This window comes from Pagrus pagrus (assembly GCF_965226575.1).
Source record: "Pagrus pagrus genome assembly, chromosome: 13".
Taxonomy (NCBI): domain Eukaryota; kingdom Metazoa; phylum Chordata; class Actinopteri; order Spariformes; family Sparidae; genus Pagrus; species Pagrus pagrus.
The window spans coordinates 27,327,276-27,342,667 of NC_140197.1; the positions used below are offsets into that span (position 1 = coordinate 27,327,276).

Consider the following 15,392-nt stretch of genomic DNA (forward strand, 5'->3'; position numbering starts at 1 on the left):
CGTAACCTTGTGACATGCACTCTGACAGGTAGTACTACAGGAACCAGCGAGGACATTTGTAATGAGTCAATCTATTAGTGAGGGGGCTTGTCCTCCACTCTCATTGGAGGATATAATTAGTCATATAAACCTGGATTCATTCATTATTAATGTGAACAAAAGGGCTACTCAGGAAAAATTTTTTGCACTTGGGCAGATTTGAACATAACTCTTTTAAAAGATGCTTGTAAAATAACTGGGCTGTCTTTGCATTCGGGTTACGCTCTATATATTTATGCCTATAAAGAAATTTCCACTTCCTTGGAGGTGGTTGTGCTTTATTGTCTTACAACATTGAATTAAAGTTGACCTGTATAACCTTTTGACATTAAAGGGTCTTTTCTTATCAGTTTAAAAAAAGTAAAGGGTTGCCATAGGAACATATGTGTGCATTTGTCATTCTGTATGGGTTTAGATGTAGAGAGGGAGGCCCACAAAGAGAGGAAAACAAGGAGGGGCGCTACATTATCAGAGAGAGAGAAGAGACAGTGGATCACACAGGACACAAGGAGACACCAACCACCAGAGCCAGTCCCTTTTATTGTACACAACACCTCTTTATTTACTCTCCATTCTAAAATCAGTTCATGTTGTTTATTCAAATCAATTAATTGCTACAGAGGCACTTGACAAGGGTTTGCAAAACAAAAAGAAAAGAGAATTCTGCAGGTTGGTTTCCAACCCCTTCCACCAGATTCAGAGAGGGGAGGGAAAGAGGAAGGAGGCAAGGTACACCCATTAGGCAGACAGGCGTTATTGCCTTAACCTAATGTATTACAGGGCATTTACAGTCTGGGCTTCTCGAGGGCAGGCTGAAGTGACAGGCACGAGGGAATTTCAACAAACTTTGGCCAATAAGAAGTTTTATCACAGGAACTACTAACTTTTGTGTACCAGGGGTTTGTGGAAGATCTAATTTAAAAATTCAGGGCTGTTTTATAAACTTATTTACTCCTTCTGGCACTGTCACTGAAAGCCAGTCCTGTAGAAAATTACAGGGGAAGAGAAAGCGCACTCTGTCTCTAGAGTCTGTGGTTTTGGACAGTTTTGAATTTTTTTTACAGTTTATTTGTCTTGTCAGGTTTGCTAATTAAGTTACTATCCACTGTCTTGAGAACAGAGAATAGTCCAGACAGCCTCTCTAGACAGAGTGTGCTTTGATAAACCACAATTCCCACCACCTGCTCACCACCACTACTGATCAAACCAAAAACAGGAAACATCCTAGTAACCCAACGTCACACCCCGCTTGACCACTTTTTCCCAAAACATCGTCAAGAAAAGTTGGTTTAACATGGTCAAATACCCTCAAAGAGCAATCAAAAGATATTCATTATCAAATAATCACAGATGTATAGACAATGTCTAACCCCATGTGCCCTCCCAACACACAACACAAATGTTTAGACACGTATTCCCTGTAGCAGAACCCCAAATAACAGTCCGGGAGAAGCTGGGGAGCTGAGCTGTACAGAGCTGATACAATTGCAACCAAAAACATCAAATGAAATGACGAATGCCCAGGTTATAAATAATGCATCAGGAGATGACCTTTCTCTTTTCCCCCCACATCCAAGGCTAATCTATGAAATGACAATGTTAGTGCTTCTTTTCACGTGACAACTACGGCTGCATTTTATCATTGTGGGCATTGATTATAATCAACAGAATGTTTTTGTCATCAACCCTGCAATTAAATGAGATACAAGTGCTAACTCCCCAGTATAGGCCAGCTATATACAATATTTTTAATGCGTGGAAGCAGAACTGATAGCAATAATAAATGTCCTTGGCAACTAAGCCCAGAAAGAGATGTGCCAACTCCTAAACGCTTAACACCATCTTTATACTCTAAATCACGGATACATCCTCGTCAACACACCCCACCGCTTCACTGAGTTTTATCCTCTCTGAGAGGAAACTGTACTGTGTGCTCTGCTCTATATGAATCAGCTAATCCAGGAATGAACAAAGTCTACCCGAAGGCTCAACGTCTCATTGGGGTTCAACTCAGACTAAAGGGATTAAAAATCAAAGCTTTAACATCTTTAGCGGAGAGAAAGCATCCCACAGACAGCCTTCAGTCTCTCTCTCTCCCTCTCCCAGATTTTTGTGCATAGTGTTCTGGTAACGGTCGACAACATCCCCGTTATGAGTGGCTTGTTGTAAGGCTAGATGGTTACAAGTGCTTGGATTGTAATGGTCAATCTGGCTGACATCTTTTCACCGTGGAAGAATCGTTCACAGAAGGGGGCTGAAGCTACTCTCTTAGTCTCACGCGACCCTGCCCCTCGTCTGTTTATGCTTTGTTTTCTTCTTCTCTGCGATCAGGATTTTCACTCTTAAAGCTACATTTATGACGCTCATTAAAAAGGACAAAGTCACTCAAATAAAATAACACATGGGGGGAAAAAAAAATGTAATGGACATCACCAAAATAACAACAGTGATAATAAGCTATTGTTTTCAGTATGAAATCAGTTAGAAAATGAAAACCCAGTAAAACATTAACAACAGGTTAAGTGTGTATATTACAGAGGTCGAGACTTGGGGGGGGGGGGGGTCTGGGCCAATCTAAAAAGGTGGAGGGAGGGGAGAGGAAAGCCAGCCTGTAACAGTTAATAAGTTACTTAATGAGCTTTTCCGGGAACCTTGTCAGAGGAAATAAACCAGTTATTACAATAAAAAAAGCTCTTGAACTGAATTTGATACATCATCTCCTACTGATGATAAATTCGTCCTACAGATCAGCTGGGTTTTATTTTGTATTAAACAATTGCCACAGCAGTCAAATGTAATATTCAAGTTGTTACGGGCTTTCTCTCGTTCATGTGCACTGATAAAGACGGTATTAGCAGCTTATTACATTGCTTGAAGAGACATATTAATACGGCTGGACGGTGCACATGATGCACCGCTATCAGTCGCCCCCTCCCCTCGAGCCCCCGCCGCTGGCCTTCAGTGTGCAGATACACACACCCACACACAAACACACACACTTTAGGTGGGCTTGGCCACAGGTCTAGTCTAGCAGGGAGGGCTCAGCAGGGCGGATAATGGTGGGCCGGTGAGAAGGAGCGCCAGGGGGTCTTCGGCTGCAACGGGGAGAGAAGATAAAGAACAAGAGTGAGACCAGAGACAGTGGAGAAACCAAAACAACCCGACAGAGGGAAAAGAGGGAAGGTGACAGAGAAAAGTAAAAGTGAGAGAAGGCTTGATTGCCAAGAAATAATATTAAATATAGAGATGGGATAACTGAATAAAGTGAGAAACTACGCCTGTGACTCTTGAAAGACAAACGATAATAAGACATTAGTGACAAAACGTTAGAAATGCAGTGCAAAAAAAAATCCACGATATACACACAAGGTATTGGTAATCACATCATGACAGGAAGTCATACCTGGGTACACCGGGTGGGACGCGGGCTGGTCGCGAAGGGATCTGTGGGGGTGCACTGAAGGGATCCAGGTTGCTGTTGAAGGCGTTGATGTGTGGGCCTGGGCGAGAGGGAATTGGTGGTGCACCGAAGGCAGGGGAGGGGTTGAGTGGAGCGCCAAAGGCAGGGGAAGGGTTCATGGGTGGCCCTGGTGTTGGGCCCCGAACAGCAGGCGGGCGGCTGGGGGGCGGCGCTGCTGAAGGAGGCGGCCTGCGCTGAGGAGTTGGGCTGAGAGGACGTTAAGATTCATTAAACTGACATGGTAATGAACACCTGAAAGATCTTATTAATCCTCCTTTAGAGGTGGAGCTGAGCTCCTTGAATCACTGACTCTTATGTGTAACTGCACCTCTGTTCAATACAGCAAGGCAGGCATAACACTACAAGGCGCCTGATTTGTTTTTCTCGCCATTTCTATTCCCATATATTTGAAATTGGATGTGTCATTAGACACCATCTTCCAGCTGTTACACCTACAGCTTAACTTAATGCAAGTTGTCCTTTATCACCTTGCTTCTGGGATCCAGGTGTTGTTGACCGGTGGTGGTACTGGGGTTGAGATGGTGGTGGCGCTGATGTCACCAATGATGTTCAGTGACTCCTTGAGTGCATGGTACATGCGTAACATTTCGTCTCTACGCGTGGCCTGGTCAACCGACTCCTCCATGAGGCTGTTCTGGTCCCCGGATGAGTAGAGGTAGGCCAGCAGCTCTGAGTGGATGAAATCCTTTGCCTGAATGGAAGTTAAAAAGCGATTAAAAAACAAAGAGGCTGGCAACTTACATCTATAAACACAGAGTGAAGGTTCATACATTTGAAAATGGCTGACAGAAGTGAAAGACCTAAGTTAAGAGAGGAGGGAACTATTCAAGTGCAAAAACAATTCATCTATTGGAAGATATCTGATCCTTAAACAAAATAATAGAAAACCTTCGTAAAGGAAATGCCCAGCGGACGATGGTGCGAGTGTTGGTTTTGTGTGTGAGTTTGCTGGATTGCTGGAAGCCATCAAGTGAGCTCACTAGAATAATAAAACCTAATAAAGGGACAGTGGACAAGTCACTGTGAGGGTGCGTCATAAATTTAGTTAACTAGTGTCTTAAAGTTTATGACTTTGTTCTAACATGAAATACACGACCACTGTTGCTATTAAAATGAACACTAAACACTATTCTGCACGGCGCTATGGTGCAATGGTATTTAGAATTAAATAGCAGCTTATTTGATCTCAGATCACAATTTTATCAGGGGCCTTGATTACTTTTATGATGATGTAGGATGCTACAGTCACTGGATAATTGTAACATTTTTGTCAGCATACGTAGCAAATGGGATATTACATCCATCCATACATAAAAGGAGGTCATTGGCCTTTTTTTAAAAAAATGTTTCCATAAGGTAAAATACATTGCAGAGTGTTGATGTAATGACTCAGATCTGCAGACACCCTGTCTGTTAATGGCATGTGTCTGCTGCTGGCAACTGCTCGACTCACATTGTTGATCATGAGATGCATGATGGTCTTGGGCATGAGGTCCCTGATGGATTTGTTGATGATACCGATGTACGAATCCACCAGGTTGCGAATAGTTTCCACCTGCCGCTCCAGCTGAGGGTCCATAGAGAATGTGTCTGCAGGGGCAGCCTCCTCATTATCCGTCTAATAACAAACAAACAAACAAAGATGAAGGACAAATACATCACAAATACACTCTGTAGGAGAAGCCCTTATGACAATCCCAAACTGTGAATAGAGAAACACAGACGAGTATGTGTTCATTTGGGCTGGGTTTAAAAAAAAATGCAATTTTCAAATCGATCTTCGTTTGAATTATCAGATAATGTTGTTGGTTTTTTATTTTAGATCCCAGGATTGATCCTTTAATATCGCTAACTTAAATAATATTGAATTGGGTCGGGAAATCAGTGGCAATATCCAACTCCAGTGTTTTTATTTATTATTAACTAGTTTATAGATTTTATAGAAACAGAGAACCCTGCCCGACCACCCACATACCTGGTCCTTCTCTGGATAAACTCCTGCCCTGAGGAAGGACGCCTTCCAGCTGTCCACATCCTCCTGAGAATCACAGGCCAGTTCTACTTGGCGAAGATCTTTGTACACGTTCCTGCACCGATAAACGAAAGACAAACACACGTGCTTGCGAGTGTGTTGGCTTGCTATGTATACAAGGAACATGCATGCGCACAAAAAAACACAAAGTGTATTCAAAGATAATCTTAACAACATAACCCTGACCTCGATTCGGTGTTGAAGATTGCAAAAATGTGCTTTGTGGACATGAAGCCTTTCTCCACATCTCTGATCTTCAGGTTATCCAGTGGCAACATGTACTTCTTTTCTTTCTCCTAGCATGACACAGACAGAAGAAATGTGCATCAACAACAGAACTGACACCTGGAATAATCAACAGTTAGTTCGTGACATATTCAGACAGTGACCAATTGTATGTATTTTGGTTACTGCTGTAAACACAAGACAGCAGTGCTAACACTTCTCCACCAATGAGCAGACATGATGGAATGCATTTCCTCTGTGTGGACCACCACCAGGCTGGTGAGATGGAGCAATGCATGATGAGGGAGAGGAGGAGGAGGAGGAGGAGGAGGAGGAGGAAGAAGAAAAGGAGGAGCATGATGGAGCTCTGGGGGGATGGGGTGCCAGCTTTCACTGTTGAGCAGAGACATCTGGAAGCATTTACGTCTGCACTAACACAGAGCGAGGCGCAGGCCCAACAGTTACATCACTCACAGCTCCACACAATCCCCTGCCCCCACCACACACACACGCACACAAAATACTTAACCACACGTGCAAAGACAAACAAACATATGTGGGCCTGAAGAAATTGTACAAACACATATCATAGATTGGGTGTGCACAAAACCACACGCCGGTACGGATATGACCAACTACCTAAACACTAAAAGATACAGGGGACTCATCTCAACAAGCGCCTACACACATGCACTCTTGTACACACACAATCACACCCCCCCCCCCCCTCCGGCCCCCGTAACCCAGTACGATTTCCTGCAAATTCCAAAGTCAGATCCCGGCTGGAACATTTCAGCCCGCCTGCCACGTCACTTTGCCTCCGCCAACCTCCCTCTCTCGTTCTCTTTCTTTCCATTTCGCTTTGCTTCTTCGGAAAAGGCGACTGACATGAAAAGGTTTCCAGTTGGCGTTTGGGCACACTAAGGCCAGTGGACCGGAGTTCATCCTTAGAAATGAAGTGAAGTAGTCTCTTTTAGGGGTCTTTTTTTTTTAATTTCACTGGGAGAATGGATATGACTGAGGCCTCGGAAAGGAGATCAAGTGGTGAGTAAAGCAGTAATAATGCCATGTATGCATTCTACGCACTTTTGATCATTTCAGACAAAATCTGAAGTTAGTTTAATCAGTCTTCTATAATTAAGTGTAAAATAAAATGATCAGAGAAACTAGATCATGTAAACTGTATCCATCAGCCCACTGACATGTCTCTTGTTCTGAATGTTAATCTTCAGGTTAGTGAATACAACCTTTGAAAAGGTCTATAATGTAAATTAACTGTAGAGCCGAGTCTGCTGAGTGTGCACTTACTGAAGTTATTTCACCAATACAGTCCAACCACTTGTAGATCTATTTGCATTCAATGTTGCAGGGGTTGGATTTTTCATAATCAGCTCTATTTAAATCAATATTTACAAGATCCAAAAATATTTGGTTGTGTTTCAGCATATGTTAGGCTGTTCCATGTACGTGTTTTTTTCATATGTGCAATTGTTTCACTGTGGTAATGTTTACTCTTCATGCCCTCTGTTCCAATGTCCTAGGGTAGCGACCTGAAGCCGCATTGACCTCGGGGTCCTTCCTCCCATCAGAGTCCTCCTCACCCCCCCGCCTGCCCAGTGTTCAGACTACCTGTTCATCAGGCTACAGCTGAACAGTAGTCTGCACATTGGTTAGGCTGGGCTGGGACGCACACACCTCCAGACACCAAATCTCCACTTGGGATAGCTTATCCCAACAGTGTCAAATTCAGCGTTGTCATCTTTATACATTCTTGTGGTGCAGTGTCATCTTATCTTAGCTAGCCGTATCCCTGTGTGTGGAGCAGAAATCCCTCTTACCTCCTCATCTTTGTACCAGGACAGGGACTCAGCGGTCAGGACAAACCAGTACTCCTTGGAGCCTCCTTTCATGATGCTGATGTTGATGGTTAGCCAGCCTTTCCTGATCACCTGCACAGCAAGGATAAGATGTGGGAGAGAGGGGTACCAGGATGGAGGAAAACAACTTTGTCAATGAGGCGTATACACTGGTGACATGAGTGCCCAATAAGTAGTGTTGCATGATTAATACCAGGATGTCAATGAAGGTTATAATAAAATCTTGCCTACTTACCTGATAGGTCACTGAAATTTGGTTTGTCTCTCATCTTTTAATCTTATTATTCAACATTTTTGTGTCTGTAAGTCTAACATCAAATATGCGCTACAATACATAGGCAAAGCTTAAATGTGAAACTTACTGTGTAAAAAGCATTGAGTGACCAAATGACAGTAATGTATACTGTGTGTAATATGGCTAAATGTATACAAAAGCATCTAATGGTTTAGTTGAAAATACTGAAAAGGGATGTAGTCCTTTTTCACTCAACAGAGAAGAAATCTTTAAACCAACAAACAGGAGCAGATGGTGTCCAGACCATGCTAGCCCCAACACAGAGTCAAAGACCAAAGGTCGGCGGTGGTATGTTAGTGTCAACGGGTCAGTAAAAGCTAACCTATGTACTTATGAAAAGCAATGTTAGTGAGGTTAACTGGATCGGGAGAAGTGAGTGCAAAATCAGGGGTAACGGAGGTGAATATAGTTGCAATGAAATAGATTAAATGCAGAATGAAGTCAGCTGATTTAGTAGAGTTCACAGAGGGACAGACATCTAAACAGCAAAGTGTAAATCTGAATTTGAGAGATGGAGAGGAAGGAAATACATCAGACTGAGAGGCTGAGTTGAGTGAATCATTTTGAGGACAGTAAGTCATGCATTTTAGAGGAGCTCTCTTAACGATGTCTCTTTTCATTTTTTCCTCATAGACTCTCGTGCATTTCAAGTACAATAGAGCAAACTATCTGTGAAAATTGTGCTCTTGTGCTCGGTAAAGTGGAGTGGGAACGTCTGTTTCAAAGTCAGCTCAAAACCTCTCTCATGTACTCCCTCTCCATCCAGCAGAGGACTGGAGTGAGTTATGGGAAAAAAAAGGTTCATTAGTTCAAAAGCGCCAACATAAACATGGGAGAGGAGGCAATTACATAGGAGCTAAACTGGTAGTTTGCCTTGGCGAGGAAATAACTTCAACTTTCAGAAACAAGGAAATCCCCTGTATTAAAGTCAGTTGGAAATGTTATAACCGAGTTGACATTAAAAAGGAGGAAAACATGAGATGTAAGGGTGTCACAGATGAGATGCTTTTGTTTGTACACTATTTGCCAGTAGTTAAAAAATGTCAAGAAATGTTCAATCCATTTCTGTAAACTTGGTGAGTGTAGCTGTAAAAGTGATCCAAGGATTCAAAGATAAAAAACTAAATAAAGAAAGATTAGTATAAAAAAATGCTCATTTGAATTTAAAGGATAGTTAATTGTGAAAATGACAAGATGTTAATAAGGAATTTTGATGTAATCATTGAAATACATCCCAAAGCCAAACTAACAGACCTTTTTGATCAGTTCTGAATGCAGAAACAACAATTGGAGACTTTGGTGTTTTTTTGTAATAAAGTGAATTTGGACATGATGAAAGTACTTTGAATAGTAAAGTATTTTAACATGCATTGGAAAAAGGTAATCACTGGAAATTAAAAGAAAAGTTCACCCGCAAATCAAATGACACATATTCTTCTTCTTTCCTGTAGTACCAATTAGTCCATCTACATCGTTTTGGTCTAAGTTGCAGAGTTTTGGAGTTATCCATCATAGAGATGTCTGATTAAATGTATTCTTAAAAAACTGTGTGTGTCCAGCAAACACAAACATATAAACTCACTCACATACACACATGCTCCCTCAAGAGGAACAATGATTGAGGACTGTGGAGACCTGGGGTTATGGTTAGGCATGTAGGAAAAATAGTTCCTACATGAAGCTGTTCACCACAAGGTCTGTGGATTATCTTGAGTAACCTGGTCATGATTTCTGGTCAGAGACATTGCTGTGGAGTCTTTCAAATGTATTATTTTGCCACTTTAAACACCACAAGCTGGGTGATATCTAGTTCCACTATAATTATGAGAAGGCAGACTTCTCTATGGCTGACATCTCCAAAACTTGGTTACGCACACCAAAATAATCTAGATGGATGAGTAGCACTACAGGTAAGAGGAAAAAGTATGTTTTTGATTTAGGGGTGAACTGTTCCCTCAAGAGCACAGAAAATGCCAAAGAATCAAAAAGTTAACTGTATTACGTGTCGCTGATTTAATCACTCCCCGCTCCCTCCCCGTTTCGTCCAGAGTGACGTTTAGGATGATTCTCACAAGGCAAACTTCGAGTCACCATGCAAGAGGCAGCAGCAGAGGTATGAACCTGAAGACATGAGAACTGATGCCGTCCAAGGTCAGTGGTGGAGCGTTTGCCTGTTCTCTCTCTCTCTGTTGTCCCTCATAACACACAGCATTACAAAATGCCACATTCTTCATGTCTTATTTACAATATTTGGTGGTGCACAAAGGGTAAAATGTTAGTAGCAACCCAGATGTGTACAGTTAAAGACAATTACTGTCTTAAAATGAAACCAAGAATTACGAGTGCAAACCTGCCATGTGTTACTGTAAAGGCAGTTCCAAATTACTGGTAACTGCATTTTACCGCTCGAATTGTTATCAGTTTGATTAGTCTGGAGACTCTACCTTCTCCTCGTGGACCTCTCCCAGTCCGCCAAGCTGCAGAGGGGTAGAACAACTCGTTACGGTGAAAGGTATCGACTCCTGTATGTGCAGGAAACTGTTGATTCTGTTATCTCACAGCAGTTTGTCTTTTCCACCCTAACCATATCGGCTGACCTGTGTGTGATGGCCTCAGTTCTTCTGCATGGTCTACCCCTGCTGCCCCCTAGCAGGGTGTGGTTTAAATCTGTGGGGTACTTACCAGAATCTCACCCTGCAGTAATAGGAAGGGGGAGGGGAAATTAAAGCAAAAGGGGGGCAGTATAAAATCATAGCAAAAAGAAATGAGAAAGCAAGCAAGCAAAGATGAGGGACAGATGAGAGGCAGGAGGAGGGGAGAAAAGGGAAGCAAGTGGACAGTAGAAAGAGAAGGGAGAAGTGGAATAAAGAAGCAGAGACAGTAGAGTATGAATGTTTGAGAAAATGGTGAAAAAGGAGGGTAGAAGTCGAGAATGAGAGGTTTGAAGGAAGGAAAAACAGGAGGAAAAAGAGAGACAGAATTCATGAGACAACCAGAGAAACACAGGAAGAGAGGCAAGAGACAGAGAGAGAGAAAGAAAGAGATAGAGAGAGAGAGAGAGAGACAGAGCAAGAGAGTTACATGCAATTAGAATTACTTCAAGTATACCACAATTTGGTTATGTCATATTTGTTGCTCAGTTGATAGGGGTGAGGTCCATGCACGTTCTGGATTTCAATACAAAAGATGCTTGTGTGTTAATGAGGAATGCAACAAAACAACCGTCATAAGTCTGTGATTAATCGTTGCTTTGCTGTAGAACATGCCTGGGTTACATGCAAACAGCAATTAATAGTAGCCATGGAAACAAATGCTCGTTGGAGAAAAAGCAGGGAATGCGGGTTCACCGACACTACTTTCCCCTGACTTCAGTCTCTAAAGCTGATTAGCACTATTATGATCATGGTCTAGTATCTTACCAACACACACTGAAATTCAACAACCATTTCTAAGTATCAGTCTGAATAAAACAAAAAAAAAGGAAAAGTACCAGTTTTACAACATCGTGGACAAAGACCAGCCAGTATAATATTAGGATTAGACGACTAAGACTGGGTACAGTCAGTATTTAATATGACGCACAGGGGAGGTATCGTTCCCAGTTAGACGGGTCAAGATAGATTAATGGCTACTGGCTAAATCATTGCTGGGGTGAGGTGTATTCACATGGTTGATTAATCGACTGGTAATGGGAGGCATCAGTCAAGGGAGATTAAATCTGGGTCTGCTGAAAGGCCAGAGCGGAGTAATAAAACATACCTGGTTGGGTATGGCCCTCTTCTTGTTTGCAGCTGTGTTCCTCTGCTGGGCACTACCATTACACAAAGATGGACAGAAAAGACAATAAATATTGATGACAACACGCCAAACATAACCTGTTTAAAATGTACATACCAAATAGTCATGTTCAATTATTCATTAACCAATATTGTGTTCCATAAGTTTTATAGCCTCTTAGGGTTGGGACGATGTAAACATTTTCAAACGGTTTGATATTCAGCCCTAATATACAGAGATACAGACTTTTACCACTATCTGTTGCACGTGAATCCGCCGCTCCTAAATGGCACATAATGAAAGCCCGTGAATGAGATTGTAGCAGCACCGCAATTTATCAGTTTATCCGTTTTTATCTCTCATAACAACCATTCAACAATCAGAACAGAAACAGAAAAGTAATGAATGAAGAGTTTTCCACAACCCATTCTTGCAAATGTTTCACTGTAAAAGGCTTGTGAAAGAGATGAAACTGAAATGCTAGAGGGCTTTTAATTTTAAATTGATGTAGGAAGTATTGAGTATGTAATAACATGGTAATGGAGTTAACAGGGCCATCAGGACCAGATCAGAAAGTTATTGTAGTCTGGAACATGGACAGCATAACCTGCACCGCCTTGTGAGAGTTCTCTCTTGTGGATGTCAGTTTGAGTCATATAGCGTCGCTCCTTCGTAGTAAACCTCAACTAAAATAGAGGAGGCAGCACCATGTGGTGCTAAGCTAATCAGCTATCCTTGGGCTCCTGCTAACTACCCGCATGCTGCTAGCTCTCTCCACCTACACCTGACAAATGCATGAAGGTGAAAGTGAGTTTTGGAGGACTGTGGACAAAACGATGGGTCAACATTTCTCTCACACACATACTGTACCACACGACCCTACATCCTTTCAGTGAGCCCACCTGTTGTTGCCGTACCCTGGGGGGCTACCATCATCCAGCCTCCTGTAGTCAATACTGAAAGTGATGTCATGAGAACTGTTAAACAGCCCTAGCTGACCTCTGACACATTGCAGCAATCCACTCTGCCATGCAAAGGCTAGGCATAAACCCTCACACACGCACACACGGGGGGCTTGCTTTGTTACTCGGTCAACAGTACAACCCACACAGAGGAGGGGAGCTCCACTCAACTGCATGCTACTGTTACTGCTACACTAGTGACTACGTGAATTCAACCGCAACCTCTAAACTGCTTAGTGATACACACCACAAAAAAAACTGAGTGCTTTGCAGTGTGCAAATGAGTTTCCAGTGCACACCAGCAGCTACAAGTGATGCATTAACACATTCACATTGCTCTGTCCAATGGTACAGTCAGCGACAGTTAAACAGTCTGCAGCAGACAGGAAGTTTATCTGACAAGCAATCAAGCATGCTTGATTGACTTTGTTTGAAGGAGTAGTAGTATCGATGCATGCAGGATGGAGAAGTGAGCAACTAAAGCGACCTTTATTATTGTAGCATCTGCTCTCCTACAGAGAGACACAGGCTCCGATGTGGCAGGATCACTAACTGGCATGCTACATCACACTGATACCTCACACTGATGCACCACAGCCAACAACATGTGGCTCACTATAAGCAACATTTTGATTCAGGAGCAGTGAAGTGGTGGGGAGTCTGTTCAGTTTTTAAAACGGCAGCTGGGTTAAACATGTATTACAGGTCTTTGTCTTTGTAAATCTATGGAATCACAACTGCACCTCAGACAGCAGGCAACATGTAGTTATTTGGGATCATAACGCCTGTGCACTGGAGACGAGCTGTAAGTTGGGCTGGATAAGGTGGGTGCAGAAGGGTACATACTTTGCGAAGCCAATGAAGTCTTCATGGTTGGTGTTGATGTAGGACAGCTCAATGTCAATCAGCAGCAGAACCTTAATCAAAGGCATAAAATCATGATTAGAACGGAGGGGCCTTAATTTAACACCACTTACCAAAGACACAATGTAGAAGTGTGAAGTCTCACTTCTGAAATTTTACACTTACTAAATTTACACGAAGTTATACCAGTATAGTCTGTCAGACCAATATTACTGATGGTACATAGTGTGTCTCATATGATTTTATTCAATAGTTTCAGGTTATAATCCAAAAAAAATCAACCTGCCTCACATCCTATCTGGCAGAGCAGCTACCAAACCTCAAACTCTGATTAAGCTTGGTTTGTTCTAGAGTTAATGCCGATTCAACAGTAGAAACAAACTGAATTAATTATAAAATAACTGTTTTTCTGCCATGATACAGAATGCTGCTTACCTGTGATATTATCAAAGCAATGGTTTAATACCATGGAAGACAGGAAGTTGTTATTTGCATATGTGGCTGTTTATGCACTTTTATTTCTAGAACAGGAAGATAAGAATCTGACCAAGATGTTTGAAACTCTTGCTTGGAAAAGGATCTGGGGCTTCATATGAACTGTAAATTGCAGCTCTTAGCATATGTCTCCGAAAAAGAAAAAGCTAAAGAGCCATTTGCCCATTGAATTAACAGCCTATCAGCTCACCTGGTCCTTGGTCTTCCCTTCTCTTTCTCTGACATGGGTAGTGACGATCCTCTCAGTCTCCTCTCTCAGTCTGGGGTACGAATTGAGCTGAAAGGCAACACAACACAACTGCAGCACTGAACGGAGACACACACACACACACGTACACACTTACATGTGAGCTTGAGCTTAGTAAGACTTACCAATAAGTATCAGAGAGAAACAGGAGTGAGAAGTGAGAGTAAGTGTAGAACAAAGAAAAGGGAAAGAGATAGTCAAGTGACATTTCAGTGTCACGCATATCCAAACTACCACAAACCAACACACACACTTACGGTCTTTAAATAGACAGTGACTGTCTGCAAGGTGGAAAGGCATTTACTATCAGCCAGGGACGACTTTATGAATACAGAATCTATGCTAAGTTGGCCATTTTCTGATTGATTTTTTTTTTTTGTTTAAATGGAGATTTCCTTTTTTGGCCCTGGCACAAAAGGGGGAATCAATAAGAAAGAACTAAATAAACAGCAACAGGAAAACATTAATATAGGCCAAATTGATATCTTAAACATCAAATCAGTATTAGCCCAGAATTTCACAACCGGTGCAACCCTCATATCAACAGATGAACCCTGTAGATTTGATAAATATGTGAATACATTCAAAACTGTCATCTCTGGCTGAGGGTAGAGTTCTGATAATTAATAACATTAGTCAAGACTGGATGAGAAGGGAAAGTGGGAGAATGAATGGGGTGAGACAGAGGGGAAGGATGGCTGGGTTGGTGTTGAATCAGACGTGCTGCGCCTTCCTCTGTCCACAAGATGGCAGTATAGCGCTGTTGCTATGGAAACACTCCAGTCAAGCCTCCACTGTACCCACAGCCTATTGGTATCATCCCCCACCCACCCCCCAGATATCACTCCCTTTCCATCCGGTCCAGCAGATAGAAGAATGTCAGTCTGCAGTGTGGGTCAGCAGGGGAGCAAAGCCGGGCTCTGCTCTGCCCAAAACGACAGAGCAGGCTGGGTTGTGGGCAGGGAGAGTGGGAGGAAGCAATGTGGAGGTGGGCAAAAAAAATAAAAGGCTTTAATGAGCTGATGCTGGGATCTTGCTGGTGGAAGTTCAAATTTCTGACGTGATTTGTGACTCAATACTCAATGTGAATGATATGGA

At 42.4% G+C, this 15,392-nt stretch overlaps 1 protein-coding gene across 10 annotated transcripts in view; it reads right to left on the bottom strand.

Moving 5' to 3' along the window:
• Positions 1-15,392, bottom strand: part of dnm2a (dynamin 2a) — a gene marked incomplete at its 3' end in the record, with an annotated part of 28,701 nt that overhangs the window by 193 nt on the left and 13,116 nt on the right. For 2 of the 10 annotated variants that reach the window (XM_084371913.1, XM_084371921.1), the window contains exons 11-22: positions 14,238-14,324; positions 13,535-13,605; positions 12,629-12,682; positions 11,709-11,760; positions 10,632-10,643; positions 7,616-7,726; positions 5,739-5,848; positions 5,496-5,607; positions 4,974-5,138; positions 3,988-4,211; positions 3,443-3,706; positions 560-3,134 (exon numbers count right to left, since the gene is read on the bottom strand). In XM_084371913.1, the coding sequence (XP_084228039.1) occupies positions 3,062-3,134; positions 3,443-3,706; positions 3,988-4,211; positions 4,974-5,138; positions 5,496-5,607; positions 5,739-5,848; positions 7,616-7,726; positions 10,632-10,643; positions 11,709-11,760; positions 12,629-12,682; positions 13,535-13,605; positions 14,238-14,324 (1,335 nt within the window). Of the gene's footprint in view, positions 1-559; positions 3,135-3,442; positions 3,707-3,983; positions 4,212-4,973; positions 5,139-5,495; positions 5,608-5,738; positions 5,849-7,615; positions 7,727-10,393; positions 10,427-10,631; positions 10,644-11,708; positions 11,761-12,628; positions 12,683-13,534; positions 13,606-14,237; positions 14,325-15,392 lie in introns of those variants that run through there. The other 8 variants (XM_084371915.1, XM_084371914.1, XM_084371917.1 and 5 more) reach the window with 6 other exon arrangements.